The sequence below is a fragment of the Salvelinus fontinalis genome, chromosome 24 (assembly GCF_029448725.1).
Source record: "Salvelinus fontinalis isolate EN_2023a chromosome 24, ASM2944872v1, whole genome shotgun sequence".
Taxonomy (NCBI): domain Eukaryota; kingdom Metazoa; phylum Chordata; class Actinopteri; order Salmoniformes; family Salmonidae; genus Salvelinus; species Salvelinus fontinalis.
This window is the reverse complement of record NC_074688.1, coordinates 45,608,445-45,630,638: the sequence shown is the minus strand read 5'-3', so window position 1 is coordinate 45,630,638 and position 22,194 is coordinate 45,608,445. Positions and strand designations below refer to the sequence as shown.

The window sequence follows — 22,194 nt, the reverse complement described above, 5'->3', positions numbered from 1 at the left end:
ATGAATTAACAATAGGTGGTATCTTGACACCATGCTAGTGGGGGGGATCACCCGACACGTCGACTGGTTCTGCCTTACTCTGAACATCTACAGTCTGTATTAGGTTGTGTAGTCTGTAGTACAGTCTGTATTAGGTTGGTTGTGTAGTCTGTAGTACAGTCTGTATTAGGTTGGTTGTGTAGTCTGTAGTACAGTCTGTATTAGGTTGGTTGTGTAGTCTGTAGTACAGTCTGTATTAGGTTGTGTAGTCTGTAGTACAGTCTGTATTAGGTTGTGTAGTCTGTAGTACAGTCTGTATTAGGTTGTGTAGTCTGTAGTACAGTCTGTATTAGGTTGTGTAGTCTGTAGTACAGTCTGTATTAGGTTGTGTAGTCTGTAGTACAGTCTGTATTAGGTTGTGTAGTCTGTAGTACTGTCTGTATTAGGTTGTGTAGTCTGTAGTACAGTCTGTATTAGGTTGTGTAGTCTGTAGTACAGTCTGTATTAGGTTGTGTAGTCTGTAGTACAGTCTGTATTAGGTTGTGTAGTCTGTAGTACAGTCTGTATTAGGTTGTGTAGTCTGTAGTACAGTCTGTATTAGGTTGTGTAGTCTGTAGTACAGTCTGTATTAGGTTGTGTAGTCTGTAGTACAGTCTGTATTAGGTTGTGTAGTCTGTAGTACAGTCTGTATTAGGTTGTGTAGTCTGTACATCTACAGTCTGTATTAGGTTGTGTAGTCTGTAGTACAGTCTGTATTAGGTTGTGTAGTCTGTAGTACAGTCTGTATTAGGTTGTGTAGTCTGTAGTACAGTCTGTATTAGGTTGTGTAGTCTGTAGTACAGTCTGTATTAGGTTGTGTAGTCTGTAGTACAGTCTGTATTAGGTTGTGTAGTCTGTAGTACAGTCTGTATTAGGTTGTGTAGTCTGTAGTACAGTCTGTATTAGGTTGTGTAGTCTGTAGTACAGTCTGTATTAGGTTGTGTAGTCTGTAGTACAGTCTGTATTAGGTTGTGTAGTCTGTAGATCCTAGGGGAGAGGCAGAGAGGCCGCCACTGTGTCGTTACCGGGGAGGGAGGAGGTAAGGATGGAGGGAGGAAGGGAAGGAGAGAGCGAGAGGGGAATATAAAATCAGCAGTTATTAGTGAATGTTTATTGTTATGGTGCTTCTACACCTGCATTGCTTGCTGTTTGGGGTTTTAGGCTGGGTTTCTGTACAGCACTTTGAGACATCAGCTGATGTTAGAAGGGCTTTATAAATACATGTGTTTGTTATAAAGAACAGCGTCTTCCAGAAGTCATTGTGCTTACCAGAGTATACACTTAATCTAATACCACGACCATGTGCCTCTCAACTGGCCGTGGTTCAGCACCAGTTTGAATGGTACAACACCTCTATGAATGCACAGTTCTAATTATACACAGTACCTTCACAGTACCTTCACAGTAGATTCACAGTACCTTCACAGTACCTTCACAGTATCTTCACAGTAGATTCACAGTACCTTCACAGTAGATTCACAGTAGATTCACAGTACCTTCACAGTAGATTCACAGTAGATTCACAGTAGATTCACAGTGCCTTCGCACTACCTTCACAGTAGATTCACAATAGATTCACAGTACCTTCACAGTAGATTCACAGTGCCTTCACAGTACCTTCACAGTAGATTCACAGTGCCTTCACAGTGCCTTCGCACTACCTTCACAGTAGATTCACAGTACCTTCACAGTAGATTCACAATACCTTCACAGTAGATTCACAGTGCCTTCGCACTACCTTCACAGTAGATTCACAGTACCTTCACAGTAGATTCACAGTAGATTCACAGTACCTTCACAGTAGATTCACAGTACCTTCACAGTAGATTCACAGTGCCTTCACAGTAGATTCACAGTACCTTTACAGTAGATTCACAGTACCTTTACAGTCGATTCACAGTGCCTTCGCACTACCTTCACAGTAGATTCACAGTAGATTCACAGTGCCTTCACAGTGCCTTCACAGTGCCTTCACAGTGCCTTCACAGTACCTTTACAGTACCTTCACAGTACCTTCACAGTAGATTCACAGTACCTTCACAGTGGATAGGTGTCCCATAGAATAACTGTACAAAGCATAAGCTGACACACACCTGAAAACCTGTTTTGTAGAAGTGTTGACTAAGTGTAAGAGTAAACTGTATAAAAAAGAGAGAAATATCACACTGTATATGGTAGGTTAGGATTAGCCATTCAATATAGAGTGTGTGACTTTATTTAAAGTTTTTACAGAACACCACACACTTTACATTCTCAAATAACTGTGACCTGCTCAACAAATGTAGGCATTATCCTTGCATATTCAATAGCTTATTATTATTTATTATATTATTATATTCAGTAGCTACAACTACAACAAAAGGCATATTTTATACAAAAAAAAAAATTACATTCAGACTTTAAAAATAATGTTTAAACATAAGGTTCCATTTTGGGATGCCAACAAAAATGCAGGCATTGGTGGAGGAAACAGGAAGTGTCCGTTGTGAGGAGAAGGGATCAGCCAATCAGACGTCTCCAAACTTCTGCATCATCGCCTTACGGCTGAGCTCATAGGCCAAGAAGAGAGCTCCATTGGCAGGGAAGGTTCTGATCATGGTGGGAGTGAGGCCTGAGTAGAGAGGAGCCACTCCTATAGGAAGAACAGAAATATAGAGGAAGACAGATTCTGTGTATAATACTTTATTTCACTCAAAATATAAACTGTTGAACATTTGAGGTACCATCTTATATCACAGTGTACCAATGGTGTAAAGTGCTAAAGTAAAAATACTTTAAAGTACTACTTAAGTACTTTTTGGGGGTATCTGTACTTTACTATTGATATTTTTGACATCTTTTACTTCACTACATTTCTAAAGAAAATAATGTACTTTTTACTCCGTAAGTTTTCCCTGACACCCGAATGTACTCGTTGTCACGCGGGACTAGGTGAGCGAAAGAACCAGACGCAGAGAGAGAGAGTCACCCTACTTCAATGAAGAGAGCTTCTCCATTCTAGAGGGAGAGATTAGTCACTTTCAGGCCCAAGGCAACGTACTGGTCTGTGGAGACCTGAATGCTAGAACAGCAGAAGAACAAGACACTATTAACAGTTATGGGGATAAACACCTACCAGGAAGCAATAACCTTTCCCTCCCCACATACCCCCACAGAAACAACTATGACAAAGTGAAAAACAAAAACGGAGTACAGCTCCTGAGGCTCTGTCGAACACTGGGTCTGTACATAGTCAATGGTAGGCTGAGAGGGGGCTCTTTTGGTAGGTACACCTACAGCTCATCCCTTGGCAGCAGCACTGTAGACTACTTCCTCACCGACCTAAACCCAGAGTCTCTCAGAGCCTTCACAGTCAGCCCACGAACACCTCTCTCAGACCACAGTAAAATCACAGTGTATCTGAGAAGAGCAGAACCCAACCATGAAGCATCACGGCCCAATAAATTACATGGTACTAAACAAGCCTATAGATGGAGTGCAAACAGTACAGACATCTACCAAAAAGCAATTAGTAGCTAAAAAATACAATCTCTCCTGGACAACTTTTTAGCCTTAACATTCTCCTTCAGCAATGAAGGTGTAAATTTGGCCGTTAGAAACATAAACTTTATATTTGACAAATTAGCCTCCTTGGCTAATCTAAAGAAGCATAAGAGCAAACCAAAAATAACAGATAATGAAAAATGGTTTGATAATGATTGCACAAATCTAAGAAAGTCATTGAGAAATATATCTAATCAAAAACACAGAGAACCAGACAACAAAAATATACGCCTTCAATATGGGGAAACACTGAAGCAATACAAACGCACCCTAAGAACAAAAAAGGAACAGCACATTAGAAATCAGCTGGATGGAATTGAGGAATCCATAGAATCAAACCACTTCTGGGAGAATTGGAATAAATTAAACAAACCTCATCATGAGGAATTGGCTATCCAAAATGGGGATATGTGGAGAAATCACTTTGCAAACCTCTACAGCAATATAACAAAGAGCCCAGAACAAAAAGATATACAAGAAAAATTACAAATCCTTGAATTAGCAGTCAAAGACTATCAGAATCCTGTAGATACCCCAATTACAGAAGAAGAATTATTGGAAAAACTATGCAATCTCCAACCCAAAAAGGCCTGTGGTGCTGATGGTATTTTAAATGAAATGATAAAATATACAGACCACAAATTCAAATTGGCTATACTCAAACTCTTCAACATTATCCTCACTGCAGGTATTTTCCCCGATATTTGGAACCAGGGATTGATCACACCAATCTATAAAAATGGAGACAAATTTGACCCAAATAATTACAGAGGAATTTGCGTTAACAGCAACTTGGGGGAAAATCCTCTGCAGTATTATAAATAGCAGACTACATAATTTCCTTGATGAACACAACGTCCTGAGCAGAAGCCAGATTGGATTTCTAAAAAATTATCGTACAACAGACCACATTTACACCCTCCACACTCTAATTGATAAACAAGTTAACCAAAACAAAGGCAAAATCTACTCGTGTTTTGTAGATTTCAAGAAAGCATTTGATTCAATTTGGCACAAAGGTCTTTTATATAAACTAATAGAAAGTGGTATTGGAGGGAAAACATATGATTTTATTAAATCAATGTACACTAAAAACAAATGTGCGGTTAAAATTGGCAACAAGCAAACAGACTTCTTCTCTCAGGGGCGGGGAGTGAAACAGGGCTGCCCAATAAGTCCAACATTATTTAACATCTACATTAATGAATTGGCAAAAACATTAGAAGAATCGGCAGCACCTGGTATCACCCTATATAACACTGAAATCAAGTGTCTGCTGTACGCAGATGACCTGGTGCTGCTGTCTCCCACTAAAGAGGGGTTACAGCAGCACCTAGATCGTCTTCACAGGTTCTGTCAGACCTGGGCTCTGACCGTTAACCTAAAAAAAACAAATATAATGATATTCCAAAAAAGGTCGGGAAATAAGGATGACAAATATAAATTCTATTTGGACACAGTTCTATTAGAACACACCAAAAACTACACATATCTAGGACTAAATATGAGCTACACAGGTAGCTTTCACATGGCTGTGAATGAGCTGAGAGACAAAGCAAGAAGAGCATTCTATGCCATTAAAAGGAACATCAAAATTGAAATTCCAATTAGAATCTGGCTCAAAATTTTTCAATCAGTTATAGAACCAATTGCTCTATATGGCAGTGAAGTATGGGGTCCACTCTCTAATAATGAATTTACCAAATGGGACAAACATCCAACTGAAATACTGCATGCAGAGTTTTGCAAGACTGTTTTGCAAGTACAAAGAAAAACTCCAAATAACGCATGTAGGGCAGAATTGGGCCAATACCCCCTCCTCATTCGAATAGAAAAAAGAGCCATCAAATTTTACAACCATCTAAAAACAAGTGACCCTAAAACATTCCATCACACAGCTCTACAATGTCAAGAGATGAAACCAGAGAACCCTCAGCCAGCTGGTTCTGAGGCTCAGTTCACCAACCCAAACCAACCCCATAGAGCCTCGGGACAGCCCTCAGAAAATCTGACCCAACCAAATCATCATAAAACAAAAAGAAAAATATATAACCTATTGGAAAGACACCACAAAAAATCAAAGTAAACTTCAATGCTATTTGGCTCTAAACAGACAGTACATGGTGGCAGACTATCTGACCACTGTGACTGATAGAAAACTGAGGAAAACATTGACTAGGTACAGACTCAGTGAGCACCGTCTGGCTATAGAGACCGGTCGTCACAGACAAACCTGGCTGCCCAGAGAGGACAGTCTGGCTATAGAGACCGGTCGTCACAGACAAACCTGGCTGCCCAGAGAGGACAGTCTGGCTATAGAGACCGGTCGTCACAGACAAACCTGGCTGCCCAGAGAGGACAGGCTGTGCTCACTCTGCTCCAGAGGAGAGGTAGAGACAGAGGTGCATTTCCTACTACACTGACAAATACTCAGACCTAAGAGCATATTTCTTTCCCAAAATTATAACTCAATACAAAGAATTTGAAACTATAAAAGATGAAGAAAAAATCAAATATTTATTGGGTGAAAAGCCAAAATGTGCAGTTTTGGCAGCCAAATATGTGTCCTCCTGCCACAACCTGAGGGACAGCCAGTGAAAAATGCAAAGTAATGTTGATAATATTTCCCATTTAGCTTAGTTTTGTTTTGTCTTTCATACCAGGTCATATGTCTTCTCAAGTCATATTGACACTGGTCTACTACTGTTGCTTTAATTTATTGTTGTTCTGATTAATATTGTTGTTGTAGTTGTTGTTAATGGTAATCCCATGTCCACTACTACTGTTATTATTGCTGTTGGTCCCACCATTTATTTATATATAAATATATATATACACTGCTCAAAAAAATAAAGGGAACACTTAAACAACACAATGTAACTCCAAGTCAATCACACTTCTGTGAAATCAAACTGTCCAATTAGGAAGCAACACTGATTGACAATAAATTTCACATGCTGTTGTGCAAATGGAATAGACAAAAGGTGGAATTTATAGGCAATTAGTAAGACACCCCCAAAAAAGGAATGGTTCTGCAGATGGTGACCACAGATCACTTCTCAGTCCCTATGGTTCCTGGCTGATGTTTTGGTCACTTTTGAATGCTGGCGGTGCTCTCACTCTAGTGGTAGCATGAGACGGAGTCTACAACCCACACAAGTGGCTCAGGTAGTGCAGTTCATCCAGGATGGCACATCAATGCGAGCTGTGGCAAAACGGTTTGCTGTGTCTGTCAGCGTAGTGTCCAGAGCATGGAGGTGCTACCAGGAGACAGGCCAGTACATCAGGAGACGTGGAGGAGGCTGTAGGAGGGCAACAACCCAGCAGCAGGACCGCTACCTCCGCCTTTGTGCCAGGATGTGCACTGCCAGAGCCCTGCAAAATGACCTCCAGCAGGCCACAAATGTGCATGTGTCTGCTCAAACGGTCAGAAACAGACTCTATGAGGGTGGTATGAGGGCCCGACGTCCACAGGTGGGGTTGTGCTTACAGCCCAGCACCGTGCAGGACGTTTGGCATTTGCCAGAAAACACCAAGATTGGCAAATTCGCCACTGGCGCCCTGTGCTCTTCACAGATGAAAGCAGGTTCACACTGAGCACATGTGACAGTCTGGAGACGCCGTGGAGAACGTTCTGCTGCCTGCAACATCCTCCAGCATGACCGGTTTGGCGGTGGGTCAGTCATGGTGTGGGGTGGCATTTCTTTGTGGGGCCGCACAGCCCTCCATGTGCTCGCCAGAGGTAGCCTGACTGCCATTAGGTACCGAGATGAGATCCTCAGACCCCTTGTGAGACCATATGCTGACACATGCACATTTGTGGCCTGCTGGAGGTCATTTTGCAGGGCTCTGGCAGTGCACCTCCTTGCACAAAGGCGGAGGTAGCGGTTCTGCTGCTGGGTTGTTGCCCTCCTACGGCCTCCTCCACGTCTCCTGATGTACTGGCCTGTCTCCTGGTAGCACCTCCATGCTCTGGACACTACGCTGACAGACACAGCAAACCTTTTTGCCACAGCTCGCATTGATGTGCCATCCTGGATGAACTGCACTACCTGAGCCACTTGTGTGGGTTGTAGACTCCGTCTCATGCTACCACTAGAGTGAGAGCACCGCCAGCATTCAAAAGTGACCAAAACATCAGCCAGGAAGCATAGGAACTGAGAAGTGATCTATGGTCACCACCTGCAGAATCAATCCTTTTTGGGGGTGTCTTGCTAATTGCCTATAATTTCCACCTTTTGTCTATTCCATTTGCACAACAGCATGTGAAATTTATTGTCAATCAGTGTTGCTTCCTAAGTGGACAGTTTGATTTCATAGAAGTGTGATTGACCTGGAGTTACATTGTGTTGTTTAAGTGTTCCCTTCATTTTTTTGAGCAGTGTATTTTGTATATATATACATATATATTTTATTTTTATTTTTCGATATGTATACTTTGACAATGTAAGTAATAACGAACTTGCCGTGTCAATAAAGTCAATTGAATTGAATTGAATTGAATTGAGAGCCGCTTGGGAAAAATATTCCTTATTTTTACTCTTAACAAAAAAACTGAATAAGCCCGAACATCCAGGGCGCAGAGAGAACACTTGCCAAACACCCAACATACACACACGTCACAAAAACAATCGCGCACAAAACAAGGGCGGGTCAAACTCCTAATTATAGGGACGCTCATTACGAAACAAAAACAACAGGTGCAACTAATAAGACAAAACAAACAGACAAACGAAAAAGGGATCGGTGGCGGCTAGTAGGACGGTGACGACGACCGCCGAGCACCGCCCGAACAGGCAGGGGAGCCAACTTCGGCGGAAGTCGTGACACTCGTTACATTTTTAATGCTTAGCAGGACAGGAAAATGGTCAAATTCACGCACTTATCAACAGAACATCCCTGGTCATCTCTACTGTCTCTGATCTGGTGGACTCACTAAATAGAGAACATCCCTGGTCATCCCTACTGCCTCTGATCTGGAGGACTCACTAAACAGAGAACATCCCTGGTCATCCCTACTGCCTCTGATCTGGAGGACTCACTAAACAGAGAACATCCCTGGTCGTCCCTACTGCCTCTGATCTGGAGGACTCACTAAACAGAGAACATCCCTGGCCATCCCTACTGCCTCTGATCTGGAGGACTCACTAAACAGAGAACATCCCTGGTCATCCCTACTGCCTCTGATCTGGAGGACTCACTAAACAGAGAACATCCCTGGTCGTCCCTACTGCCTCTGATCTGGAGAACTCACTAAACAGAGAACATCCCAGGTCATCCCTACTGCCTCTGATCTGGAGGACTCACTAAACAGAGAACATCCCTGGTCATCCCTACTGCCTCTGATCTGGAGGACTCACTAAACAGAGAACATCCCTGGTCATCCCTACTGCCTCTGATCTGGAGGACTCACTAAACAGAGAACATCCCTGGTCATCCCTACTGCCTCTGATCTGGAGGACTCACTAAACAGAGAACATCCCTGGTCATCCCTACTGCCTCTGATCTGGAGGACTCACTAAACAGAGAACATCCCTGGTCATCCCTACTGCCTCTGATCTGGAGGACTCACTAAACAGAGAACATCCCTGGTCATCCCTACTGCCTCTGATCTGGAGGACTCACTAAACAGAGAACATCCCTGGTCATCCCTACTGCCTCTGATCTGGAGGACTCACTAAACAGAGAACATCCCTGGTCGTCCCTACTGCCTCTGATCTGGAGAACTCACTAAACAGAGAACATCCCAGGTCATCCCTACTGCCTCTGATCTGGAGGACTCACTAAACAGAGAACATCCCTGGTCATCCCTACTGCCTCTGATCTGGAGGACTCACTAAACAGAGAACATCCCTGGTCATCCCTACTGCCTCTGATCTGGAGGACTCACTAAACAGAGAACATCCCTGGTCATCCCTACTGCCTCTGATCTGGAGGACTCACTAAACAGAGAACATCCCTGGTCATCCCTACTGCCTCTGATCTGACTGACTCACTAAACAGAGAACATCCCTGGTCATCCCTACTGCCTCTGATCTGACTGACTCACTAAACACATGCTTTGTTTGTAAAGATGTCTGAGTGTTGGAGTCTGCCTCTGGCTATCCATAAAAAAAAACAAGAAAATTGTGCCATCTGGTTAGCTTAATATCAGGAATTTTAAATGGTTTATACTTTTACTTTTGATACTTAAGTATATTTAAAACAAAATACTTTACTCAAGTAATACGTATTTTACCGGCTGAATTTCACTTTTACTCTAGTCATTTTCTATTAAGGTATCTTTTACTCAAGTATGATATTTGGGTACTTTTTCCAGCACTGCAGTGAACTGGAAGAGACCCTCCTCCTAGTACTATATTTCAGCTATTATGCCGTATCTATTGTATCACTTTGTCTCCTCACCTTCAGTGCGTATGATCCCCATCAAGGTCTTGATGAAGCCTTGCTGTCTGCCTGCTAGGGAGTGGACCTGGATCCTGGACTTCACACAGTCTATGGGATAGACGACCAGCCACAGGCATGCTCCCCCAAACCCACCACTGAACATCAGAGGGACAACGCCTAGAGAGGAGGGGAGGAGGGGATCAGAGGAGTGGAGAGGGGAGGAGTGGGGAGGAGAGGAGAGGGGATGAGAGGGTAGGAGAGGAGGAGAGGGGAGGAGGGGGGAGGAGGGGATCAGAGGAGGAGAGGGGAGGAGAGAGGAGGGGAGGAGAGGAGGAGAGGGGATGAGAGAGGAGGGGAGGAGAGGAGGAGAGGGGAGGAGAGGAGAGAGGAGGGGAGGAGAGGAAAGGGGATGAGAGGAGAGGAGAGATGATGAGAGGAGAGGGAAGAGGAGAGGAGCCATTTGGAACACAGTGATTACTCAAATAGTTGCATTGCAAAACTTGAATGAATACATAGATAGGTGTTCATGATATCACCGGCGTACCTATGCCATCCTTGTCGGTGCTCAGATGCTGAGCAAATGTCGTGCGACAGAGCTCGTAGGCTCCGAAGAAGCAGAAATACCCGGGCACTTCCCTGACGACGGTCGTAGTCAAACCCTGGTAGAAACCAAGAGGACCGTCCTTCCTCAACACAGTCCGAACCACGGACCACACCGAACTGGACAGACCCAGGGAGACACAACACAGATATTGGAGGTATGGATCCCACTGCCTTGCAGGTATCTTAACAGAGGCCTCCATCTCATGCAACAAATCAAATCAAATGTATTTATAAAGCCCTTTTTACACCCGCAGATGGCACAAAGTGCTGTACAGAAACCCAGCCTAAAACCCCCCAAACAGCAAGCAATGCAGGTGTAGAAGAACGGTGTTCTGTCATCGTATCTTACTTCTTCTGCCCTGAGGGTATCTTGCCGGAGGCCTCCATCTCATGCATGGCCTGCAGACGACACTTGACCAGCTCGGTGGGACAGAGAGCCAGGGAGGAGAAGATGGACGCTAGGGAGCCTGAACACGCCTTCTGGAGGTCACTAAAGGAGAGGACCAGGGACCAGTGAAGAGGAATGAGGGAGGAGAACCATAGCAAAGGGAAAATATTTTTGCAGTAAATTGGCACAAAATCCTAAGACTGGTTAATGTTACACAACTGATATTTAAAGGCCATGTCGTGTGAAAGACTTGGAAAGATCGTTGTTGAATTACACGCATATACAACTATCTGCTTGGACAGAACTACAAGAATGTAAGATCTAGTATTACACACAATACAAACTCTATAAGAGCCTGTAGAAAGAGTCTATAGAAAAAGTCTGTAGAATGAGTCTGTAGAAAGAGTCTGTAGAAAAAGTCTGTAGAAAGAGTCTATAGAAAGAGTCTGTAGAACGAGTCTGTAGAACGAGTCTGTAGAACGAGTCTGTAGAACGAGTCTATAGAACGAGTCTGTAGAACGAGTCTGTAGAACGAGTCTGTAGAACGAGTCTGTAGAAAGAGTCTGTAGAACGAGTCTGTAGAACGAGTCTGTAGAACGAGTCTATAGAAAGAGTCTATAGAACGAGTCTATAGAAAGAGTCTGTAGAAAGAGTCTGTAGAACGAGTCTGTAGAACGAGTCTGTAGAACGAGTCTGTAGAACGAGTCTATAGAAAGAGTCTGTAGAATGAGTCTATAGAAAGAGTCTGTAGAATGAGTCTATAGAAAGAGTCTGTAGAATGAGTCTATAGAATGAGTCTATAGAAAAAGTCTGTAGAAAAAGTCTGTAGAACGAGTCTGTAGAACGAGTCTATAGAAAGAGTCTGTAGAATGAGTCTATAGAAAGAGTCTGTAGAATGAGTCTATAGAATGAGTCTATAGAAAAAGTCTGTAGAAAAAGTCTGTAGAACGAGTCTGTAGAACGAGTCTATAGAAAGAGTCTGTAGAAAGACCCTGTCAAAAGAGCCTAACAATGCAAAGGCTTGTCTTGGTGGTCCTATATGGCAGTCTAACCTGAGTTCTACGGCTCGGTCCATCCCGGTGATTCGCCGCAACACATCCTGACAGAAACCATAGCTCATGAAAAGGACAGCGTTCTCTGCGATGTTGGCTATGAGGGCTGGGGTGGCTCCCTGGTACAGCCCTCTCAGACCCATCTGTCTACAGACCCACCAGGTAACATTGACAGGAAACAGGAAACAGGAAACAGGTATTCAGATTCAGAAACTCTTGGAGGATAATGGAAGTTGGAGAAAACTTGGAAAAAATGCTTCAATGGAAAAAGTGAATTGTTATTACTTCCACGAGATCGCTATGGTGTGTAGCCTCCGTCAAGATACACTATATTTACAGCAGTATGTGGACACCTCTTCAAATTAGTTGATTTGGCTATTTCAGCCACACCCGTTGCTGATAGGTGTATAAGATTGAGCACACAGTCATACAATATCCATAAACAAACATTGGCAGTAGAATGGCCCGTACTGAAGAGCTCAGTGACTTTCAACATGGCACCATTATAGGGATGCCACCTTTCCCAAAAGTCAGTTTGTCAAATTTCTGCCCTGCTAGAGCTGCCCCGGTCAACTGTAACTGTTGATATTGTGAAGTGGAAACATCTAGGAGCAACAATGGCTCAGCCGTGAAGTGGTAGACCACACAAGCTCACAGAACGGGAGCGGAGATTGATGAGGCGCATAGCGCGTAAAAATTGTCTGTCGTCGGTTGCAACACTCACTACCGAGTTCCAAACTGCCTCAGGAAGCAACGTCAGCACAATAACTGTTCATCGGGATCTTCATGAAATGGGTTTCCATGGCCGAGCAGCCGCACACAAGCCTAAAATCACCATGCGCAATCCCAAGCGTCGACTGGAGTGGTGTGAAGCTCGTCACCATTGGGCTCTATAGCAGTGGAAACGCGTTCTCTGGAGTGATGAATCACGCTTTACCATCTGGCAGTCCGACGGACTAATCTGGGTTTGGCGGATGCCAGGAGGACACTACCTGCCAGAATGCATAGTGCCAACTGTAATGTTTGGTGGAGGAGGAATAATGGTCTGGGGCTGTTTTTCATGGTTCTGGCCCCTTAGATCCAGTGAAGGGAAATCTTAACGCTACAGCATACAATGACATTCTAGACAATTCTGTTCTTCCAACTTTGTGGCAACAGTTTGGGGAAGGCCCTTTCCTGTTTCAGCATGACAATGCACCGTGCACAAAGTGAGGTCCATACAGAAATTGTTTGTTGAGATCGTTGTGGAAGAACTTGACTGGCCTGCACAAAGCCCTGACCTCAACCCCATCGAACATCCTTTGGGATGAATTGGAAGGCAGACTGCGAGCCAGGCCTAATCGCCCAACATCAGTGCCCAACCTCACTAATACTCTTGTGGCTGAACGGAAGCAAGTCCCTGCAGCAACGTTCCAACATCTAATGAAAGCCTTCTCAGAAGAGTAAAGGCTATTATAGCAGCTAATGGGGGACCAACTCCAGATTAATGTCCATGATTTTGGAATGAGATGTTGGACGAGCAGGTGTCCACATACTTCCTGGTCATGTAGTGTATGTACAGTATATACAGTACCAGTCAAAAGTTTGGACACACAAGCTGTCATCAAGGCAAAGGGTGTCTACTTTGAAGAAATATATTTAGATTTGTTTAAAACTTTTTTGGGTTACTACATGATTCCATATTATTTCATGTTATTTCATAGTTTTGATGTCTTCACTATTATTCTACAATGTAGAAAATAGTAAAACATGAAGAATAAAACCTGGACTGAGCAGGTGTGTCCAAACTTTTGACTGGTACTGTATTTATATAAAAGGTAAATATATAGGATTCAGGAATAATACTACTGTAAATACACAGGATTCCGGAATAATACTACTGTAAATACACAGGATTCAGGAATAATACCACTGTAAATACACAGGATTCAGGAATAATACTACTGTAAATACACAGGATTCCGGAATAATACTACTGTAAATACACAGGATTCAGGAATAATACCACTGTAAATACACAGGATTCAGGAATAATACTACTGTAAATACACAGGATTCAGGAATAATACTACTGTAAATACACAGGATTCATGAATAATACTACTGTAAATACACAGGATTCATGAATAATACTACTGTAAATACACAGGATTCAGGAATAATACTACTGTAAATACACAGGATTCATGAATAATACTACTGTAAATACATAGGATTCATGAATAATACTACTGTAAATACACAGGATTCAGGAATAATACCACTGTAAATACACAGGATTCAGGAATAATACTACTGTAAATACATAGGATTCATGAATAATACCACTGTAAATACACAGGATTCAGGAATAATACTACTGTAAATACACAGGATTCAGGAATAATACCATTGTAAATACACAGGATTCAGGAATAATACCACTGTAAATACACAGGATTCAGGAATAATACTACTGTAAATACACAGGATTCAGGAATAATACCACTGTAAATACACAGGATTCAGGAATAATACCACTGTAAATACACAGGATTCAGGAATAATACTACTGTAAATACACAGGATTCAGGAATAATACCACTGTAAATACACAGGATTTAGGAATAATACTACTGTAAATATGTGTTTTTACCTGTAGGTGGACATGAAGCAGTGGAGGAAGCCTCGGTACATGGAAGGGAAGGTCTGCATTTTCACCTTGGCTGTGTCAAACGGCTGACCACTGAACACACAGGCTGTCCCACCTAAAGGCAACATGAGCGGAGGGAGAAGATGGAGAGGGTTTGAAACACAGCTACTGGGTGTGGTTTCCCCTAGGTACAGATTTAGGATCAGAGGAGGGGAGGAGGGAGATGGAGAGGAGACAGATGAGCAGGAAGATGGAGGGGAGACAGAGGAGGAGGAGGAGGAGGAGGAGAAGAAGAGGGACATGGAGAGGAGACAGAGGAGGAGAGGAGGAGGGACATGGAGAGACATGGAGAGGAGAAAGAGGAGGAGATGAGGAGGAGAAGAGGAGGGACATGGAGAGGAGCCAGAGGAGGAGGAGAGGAGGGAGATGGAGAGGAGACAGAGGAGGAGAGGAGGAGGAGAGAAGGAGGAGAGGAGGTGGGACATGGAGAGGAGACAGAGGAGGAGGAGAGGAGGAGGGACATGGAGAGGAGACAGAGGAGGAGGAGAGGAGGGAGATGGAGATGAGACAGAGGAGGAGAGGAGGAGGAGAGAAGGAGGAGAGGAGGTGGGACATGGAGAGGAGACAGAGGAGGAGGAGAGGAGGAGGGACATGGAGAGGAGACAGAGGAGACAGAGGAGGAGGAGAGGAGGAAGATGGAGGAGGAGGAGGAGAGGAGGTGGGACATGGAGAGGAGACGGAGGAGAGGAGGAGGGACATGGAGAGGAGACAGAGGAGGAGGAGAGGAGGAAGATGGAGAGGAGGAGGGAGATGGAGAGGAGGAGGAAGATGGAGAGGAGGAGGAAGATGGAGAGGAGGAGGGAGATGGAGAGGAGGACAACACCCAAAATTATATTTTGCTGACTTTTCCTTTTTAACTTTCCCAAAACAGACGACACATTTTAATGTCAGGCCTCGACAGGCCTACTGTAGCCACTCCTAGTCTGGAGGGGTCCTCCTTATTGGTGCCAGCCTGCCACTCCTAGTCTGGAGGGGTCCTCCTTATTGATGCCAGCCTGCCACTCCTAGTCTGGAGGGGTCCTCCTTATTGATGCCAGCCTGCCACACCTAGACTGGAGGGGTCCTCCTTATTGGTGCCAGCCTGCCACACCTAGACTGGAGGGGTCCTCCTTATTGGTGCCAGCCTGCCACACATTGTTAGGGGGGGGGGGGGGGGGGGTATCCTTATTATTGCCAGCCTGCCACACATTGTTAGGGGGGGGGGGGGGTATCCTTATTGGTGCCAGCCTGCCACACATTGTTAGGGGGGGGGGGTATCCTTATTATTGCCAGCCTGCCACACATTGTTAGGGGGGGGGGGGGGGGGGTATCCTTATTGGTGCCAGCCTGCCACACATTGTTAGGGGGGGGGGGGTATCCTTATTGTTGCCAGCCTGCCACACATTGTTAGGGGGGGTATCCTTATTGCTGCCAGCCTGCCACTCATTGTTAGGGGGGGGGGGGGGGGGGGGGTATCCTTATTGTTGCCAGCCTGCCACACATTGTTAGGGGGGGGGGGGGTATCCTTATTGTTGCCAGCCTGCCACACATTGTTAGGGGGGGTATCCTTATTGTTGCCAGCCTGCCACTCATTGTTAGGGGGGGGGGGGGGGGGGGGTATCCTTATTGCTGCCAGCCTGCCACTCATTGTTAGAGGGGGGGGGGGGTATCCTTATTGTTGCCAGCCTGCCACTCATTGTTAGAGGGGGGGGGGGGGGGGTATCCTTATTGCTGCCAGCCTGCCACTCATTGTTAGGGGGGGGTATCCTTATTGTTGCCAGCCTGCCACTCATTGTTAGGGGGGGGGGGGGTATCCTTATTGCTGCCAGCCTGCCACTCATTGTTAGGGGGGGGTATCCTTATTGTTGCCAGCCTGCCACTCATTGTTAGAGGGGGGGGGGGGGGGGGTATCCTTATTGCTGCCAGCCTGCCACTCATTGCTAGGGGGGGGTATCCTTATTGTTGCCAGCCTGCCACTCATTGTTAGGGGGGGGGGGGGGGTATCCTTATTGCTGCCAGCCTGCCACTCATTGTTAGGGGGGGGGGGTATCCTTATTGCTGCCAGCCTGCCACTCATTGTTAGGGGGGGGTATCCTTATTGTTGCCAGCCTGCCACTCATTGTTAGGGGGGGGGGGGGGGTATCCTTATTGTTGCCAGCCTGCCACTCATTGTTAGGGGGGGGGGGGGGGGGGTATCCTTATTGCTGCCAGCCTGCCACTCATTGTTAGGGGGGGGGGGGGTATCCTTATTGCTGCCAGCCTGCCACTCATTGTTAGGGGGGGGGTATCCTTATTGTTGCCAGCCTGCCACTCATTGTTAGGGGGGGGGGGGGGGTATCCTTATTGCTGCCAGCCTGCCACTCATTGTTAGGGGGGGGGGGGGGTATCCTTATTGCTGCCAGCCTGCCACTCATTGTTAGGGGGGGGGGGTATCCTTATTGCTGCCAGCCTGCCACTCATTGTTAGGGGGGGGGGTATCCTTATTGTTGCCAGCCTGCCACTCATTGTTAGGGGGGGGGGGTATCCTTATTGTTGCCAGCCTGCTACACATTGTTAGGGGGGGGGGGGTATCCTTATTGCTGCCAGCCTGCCACTCATTGGTAGGGGGAGGGGGGGTATCCTTATTGTTGCCAGCCTGCCACTCATTGTTAGGGGGGGGGGGGGATCCTTATTGTTGCCAGCCTGCCACTCATTGTTGGGGGGGGGGGGTATCCTTATTGTTGCCAGCCTGCCACTCATTGTTAGGGGGGGGGGGGTATCCTTATTGCTGCCAGCCTGCCACTCATTGTTAGGGGGGGGGGGTATCCTTATTGTTGCCAGCCTGCCACTCATTGTTAGGGGGGGGGGTATCCTTATTGTTGCCAGCCTGCCACTCATTGTTAGGGGGGGGGGGTATCCTTATTGTTGCCAGCCTGCCACACATTGTTAGAGGGGGGGGGGGGTATCCTTATTGTTGCCAGCCTGCCACTCATTGTTAGGGGGGGGGGGGGGTATCCTTATTGCTGCCAGCCTGCTACACATTGTTAGGGGGGGGGGGGGGGGGGGTATCCTTATTGTTGCCAGCCTGCCACACATTGTTAGGGGGGGTATCCTTATTGTTGCCAGCCTGCCACACATTGTTAGGGGGGGTATCCTTATTGTTGCCAGCCTGCCACACATTGTTAGGGGGGGGGGGGGGGTATCCTTATTGTTGCCAGCCTGCCACACATTGTTAGGGGGGGGGGGGGGGGGTATCCTTATTGTTGCCAGCCTGCCACACATTGTTAGGGGGGGGGGGGGGGGAATCCTTATTGTTGCCAGCCTGCCACACATTGTTAGGGGGAGGTATCCTTATTGCTGCCAGCCTGCCACTCATTGTTAGGGGGGGGGGGGTATCCTTATTGCTGCCAGCCTGCCACTCATTGTTAGGGGGTGGGGGGGTATCCTTATTGTTGCCAGCCTGCCACACATTGTTAGGGGGGGGTATCCTTATTGTTGCCAGCCTGCCAGACATTGTTAGGGGGGGGTATCCTTATTGCTGCCAGCCTGCCACTCATTGTTAGGGGGGGGGGGAGGTATCCTTATTGCTGCCAGCCTGCCACACATTGTTAGGGGGGGGGTATCCTTATTGTTGCCAGCCTGCCACTCATTGTTAGGGAGGGGGGGTATCCTTATTGTTGCCAGCCTGCCACACATTGTTAGGGGGGGGGGTATCCTTATTGTTGCCAGCCTGCCACTCATTGTTAGGGGGGGGGGGGGTATCCTTATTGTTGCCAGCCTGCCACACTTTGTTAGGGGGGGGGGGGGGGGTATCCTTATTGTTGCCAGCCTGCCACACATTGTTAGGGGGGGGGAGGGGTATCCTTATTGTTGCCAGCCTGCCACACATTGTTAGGGGGGGGGGGGGTATCCTTATTGTTGCCAGCCTGCCACTCATTGTTAGGGGGGGGGGGGGGGTATCCTTATTGTTGCCAGCCTGCCACACTTTGTTAGGGGGGGGGGGGGTATCCTTATTGTTGCCAGCCTGCCACACATTGTTAGGGGGGGGGGGGGGGTATCCTTATTGTTGCCAGCCTGCCACACATTGTTAGGGGGGGGGTATCCTTATTGTTGCCAGCCTGCCACACATTGTTAGGGGGGGGGGGGGGGGGTATCCTTATTGTTGCCAGCCTGCCACACATTGTTAGGGGGTGGGGGGGTATCCTTATTGCTGCCAGCCTGCCACACATTGTTAGGGGGGGTATCCTTATTGTTGCCAGCCTGCCACACATTGTTAGGGGGGGGGTATCCTTATTGCTGCCAGCCTGGCACACATTGTTAGGGGGGGGGGGGTATCCTTATTGTTGCCAGCCTGCCACACATTGTTAGGGGGGGGGGGGGGGTATCCTTATTGTTGCCAGCCTGCCACACATTGTTAGGGGGGAAGGGGGTCCTCCTTATTGACGCCAGCCTGCCACACATTGTTAGGGGGGGGGGGGGGTATCCTTATTGTTGCCAGCCTGCCACTCATTGTTAGGGGGGGGGGGGGGGTATCCTTATTGTTGCCAGCCTGCCACACATTGTTAGGGGGGGGGGGGGGGGGTATCCTTATTGTTGCCAGCCTGCAACACATTGTTAGGGGGGGGGGGGAGTATCCTTATTGCTGCCAGCCTGCCACACATTGTTAGGGGGGGGGGTGTCCTCCTTATTGATGCCAGCCTGCCACACATTGTTAGGGGGGGGGATCCTCCTTACTGATGCCAGCCTGCCACACATTGTTAGGGGGGGGGGGGGGGGTCCTCCTTATTGTTGCCAGCCTGCCACACATTGTTAGAGGGGGGGGGGTATCCTTATTGTTGCCAGCCTGCCACACATTGTTAGGGGGGAGGGGGGGGGGGGTATCCTTATTGTTGCCAGCCTGCCACACATTGTTAGGGGGGGGGGGGGTCCTCCTTATTGTTGCCAGCCTGCCACACATTGTTAGGGGGGGGGGGGGGTATCCTTATTGTTGCCAGCCTGCCACACATTGTTAGGGGGGGGGGGGGGTAGCCTTATTGTTGCCAGCCTGCCACACATTGTTAGGGGGGGTATCCTTATTGTTGCCAGCCTGCCACACATTGTTAGGGGGGGGGGGGGGGGGTATCCTTATTGTTGCCAGCCTGCCACACATTGTTAGGGGGGGGGGGGGGGGGGGGTATCCTTATTGTTGCCAGCCTGCCACACATTGTTAGGGGGGGGGGGGGGGTATCCTTATTGTTGCCAGCCTGCCACACATTGTTAGGGGGGGGGTATCCTTATTGTTGCCAGCCTGCCACACATTGTTAGGGGGGGGGGGGTCCTCCTTATTGATGCCAGCCTGCCACACATTGTTAGGGGGGGGGGGTCCTCCTTATTGTTGCCAGCCTGCCACACATTGTTAGGGGGGGGGGGTATCCTTATTGTTGCCAGCCTGCCACACATTGTTAGGGGGGGGGGGGTATCCTTATTGTTGCCAGCCTGCCACACATTGTTAGGGGGGGGGGGGGGGGGTATCCTTATTGTTGCCAGCCTGCCACACATTGTTAGGGGGGGGGGGTATCCTTATTGTTGCCAGCCTGCCACACATTGTTAGGGGGGGGGGTATCCTTATTGTTGCCAGCCTGCCACACATTGTTAGGGGGGGGGGGGGGTATCCTTATTGTTGCCAGCCTGCCACACATTGTTAGGGGGGGGGGGGGGTATCCTTATTGTTGCCAGCCTGCCACACATTGTTAGGGGGGGTATCCTTATTGTTGCCAGCCTGCCACACATTGTTGGGGGGGGGGTCCTCCTTATTGATGCCAGCCTGCCACTCATTGTTAGGGGGGGGGGGTATCCTTATTGTTGCCAGCCTGCCACACATTGTTAGGGGGGGGGGGGGTATCCTTATTGTTGCCAGCCTGCCACACATTGTTAGGGGGGGGGGGTATCCTTATTGTTGCCAGCCTGCCACACATTGTTAGGGGGGGGGGGGGGGGGTATCCTTATTGCTGCCAGCCTGCCACACATTGTTAGGGGGGGTATCCTTATTGTTGCCAGCCTGCCACACATTGTTAGGGGGGGGGGGGGGGGGGGGGGTATCCTTATTGTTGCCAGCCTGCCACACATTGTTAGGGGGGGTATCCTTATTGTTGCCAGCCTGCCACACATTGTTGGGGGGGGGGGTATCCTTATTGTTGCCAGCCTGCCACTCATTGTTAGGGGGGGGGTATCCTTATTGTTGCCAGCCTGCCACACATTGTTAGGGGGGGGGGGGTATCCTTATTGTTGCCAGCCTGCCACACATTGTTAGGGGGGGGGGGTATCCTTATTGTTGCCAGCCTGCCACACATTGTTAGGGGGGGGGGGGGGGGGTATCCTTATTGCTGCCAGCCTGCCACACATTGTTAGGGGGGGTATCCTTATTGTTGCCAGCCTGCCACACATTGTTAGGGGGGGGGGGGTATCCTTATCGTTGCCAGCCTGCCACACATTGTTAGGGGGGGGGGGGGGGGTCCTCCTTATTGATGCCAGCCTAACACATTGTTAGGGGGGGGGGGGGGTATCCTTATTGTTGCCAGCCTGCCACTCATTGTTAGGGGGGGGGGGGGGGGGTATCCTTATTGCTGCCAGCCTGGCACACATTGTTAGGGGGGGGGGGGGGGGGGTATCCTTATTGTTGCCAGCCTGCCACACATTGTTAGGGGGGGGGGGGGTATCCTTATTGTTGCCAGCCTGCCACACATTGTTAGGGGGGGGGGATCCTCCTTATTGATGCCAGCCTGCCACACATTGTTAGGGGGGGGGGGGGTATCCTTATTGTTGCCAGCCTGCCACTCATTGTTAGGGGGGGGGGGGTATCCTTATTGTTGCCAGCCTGCCACACATTGTTAGGGGGGGGGGGTATCCTTATTGTTGCCAGCCTGCCACACATTGTTAGGGGGGGGGGGGGGTATCCTTATTGTTGCCAGCCTGCCACACATTGTTAGGGGGGGGGTATCCTTATTGTTGCCAGCCTGCCACACATTGTTAGGGGGGGGGGGGGGGGGTATCCTTATTGTTGCCAGCCTGCCACACATTGTTAGGGGGGGGGGGGGGTATCCTTATTGTTGCCAGCCTGCCACACATTGTTAGGGGGGGGGTATCCTTATTGTTGCCAGCCTGCCACACATTGTTAGGGGGGGGGGGGGGGTCCTCCTTATTGATGCCAGCCTGCCACACATTGTTAGGGGGGGGGGGGGTCCTCCTTATTGTTGCCAGCCTGCCACACATTGTTAGGGGGGGGGGGTATCCTTATTGTTGCCAGCCTGCCACACATTGTTAGGGGGGGGGGGGGGGGTATCCTTATTGTTGCCAGCCTGCCACACATTGTTAGGGGGGGGGGGGGGTATCCTTATTGTTGCCAGCCTGCCACACATTGTTAGGGGGGGTATCCTTATTGTTGCCAGCCTGCCACACATTGTTAGGGGGGGGTATCCTTATTGTTGCCAGCCTGCCACACATTGTTAGGGGGGGGGGTATCCTTATTGTTGCCAGCCTGCCACACATTGTTAGGGGGGGGGGGGTCCTCCTTATTG

General features: G+C 48.0%; 1 protein-coding gene across 4 annotated transcripts in view; it reads right to left on the bottom strand.

Annotated features, from left to right (window-relative positions):
* Nucleotides 1-2,188: 2,188 nt before the first annotated feature.
* slc25a15a (solute carrier family 25 member 15a) overlaps nucleotides 2,189-22,194 on the bottom strand; it is a 29,371-nt gene continuing 9,365 nt past the window's right edge. For all 4 annotated transcript variants that reach the window (XM_055880792.1, XM_055880789.1, XM_055880793.1 and 1 more), the window contains 6 exons: nucleotides 14,627-14,738; nucleotides 11,992-12,138; nucleotides 10,901-11,041; nucleotides 10,493-10,668; nucleotides 9,967-10,125; nucleotides 2,189-2,650 (listed from right to left, as the gene is read on the bottom strand). In XM_055880792.1, the coding sequence (XP_055736767.1) occupies nucleotides 2,526-2,650; nucleotides 9,967-10,125; nucleotides 10,493-10,668; nucleotides 10,901-11,041; nucleotides 11,992-12,138; nucleotides 14,627-14,738 (860 nt within the window). In that variant the 3' untranslated portion in view covers nucleotides 2,189-2,525. The remainder of the gene's footprint in view (nucleotides 2,651-9,966; nucleotides 10,126-10,492; nucleotides 10,669-10,900; nucleotides 11,042-11,991; nucleotides 12,139-14,626; nucleotides 14,739-22,194) is intronic.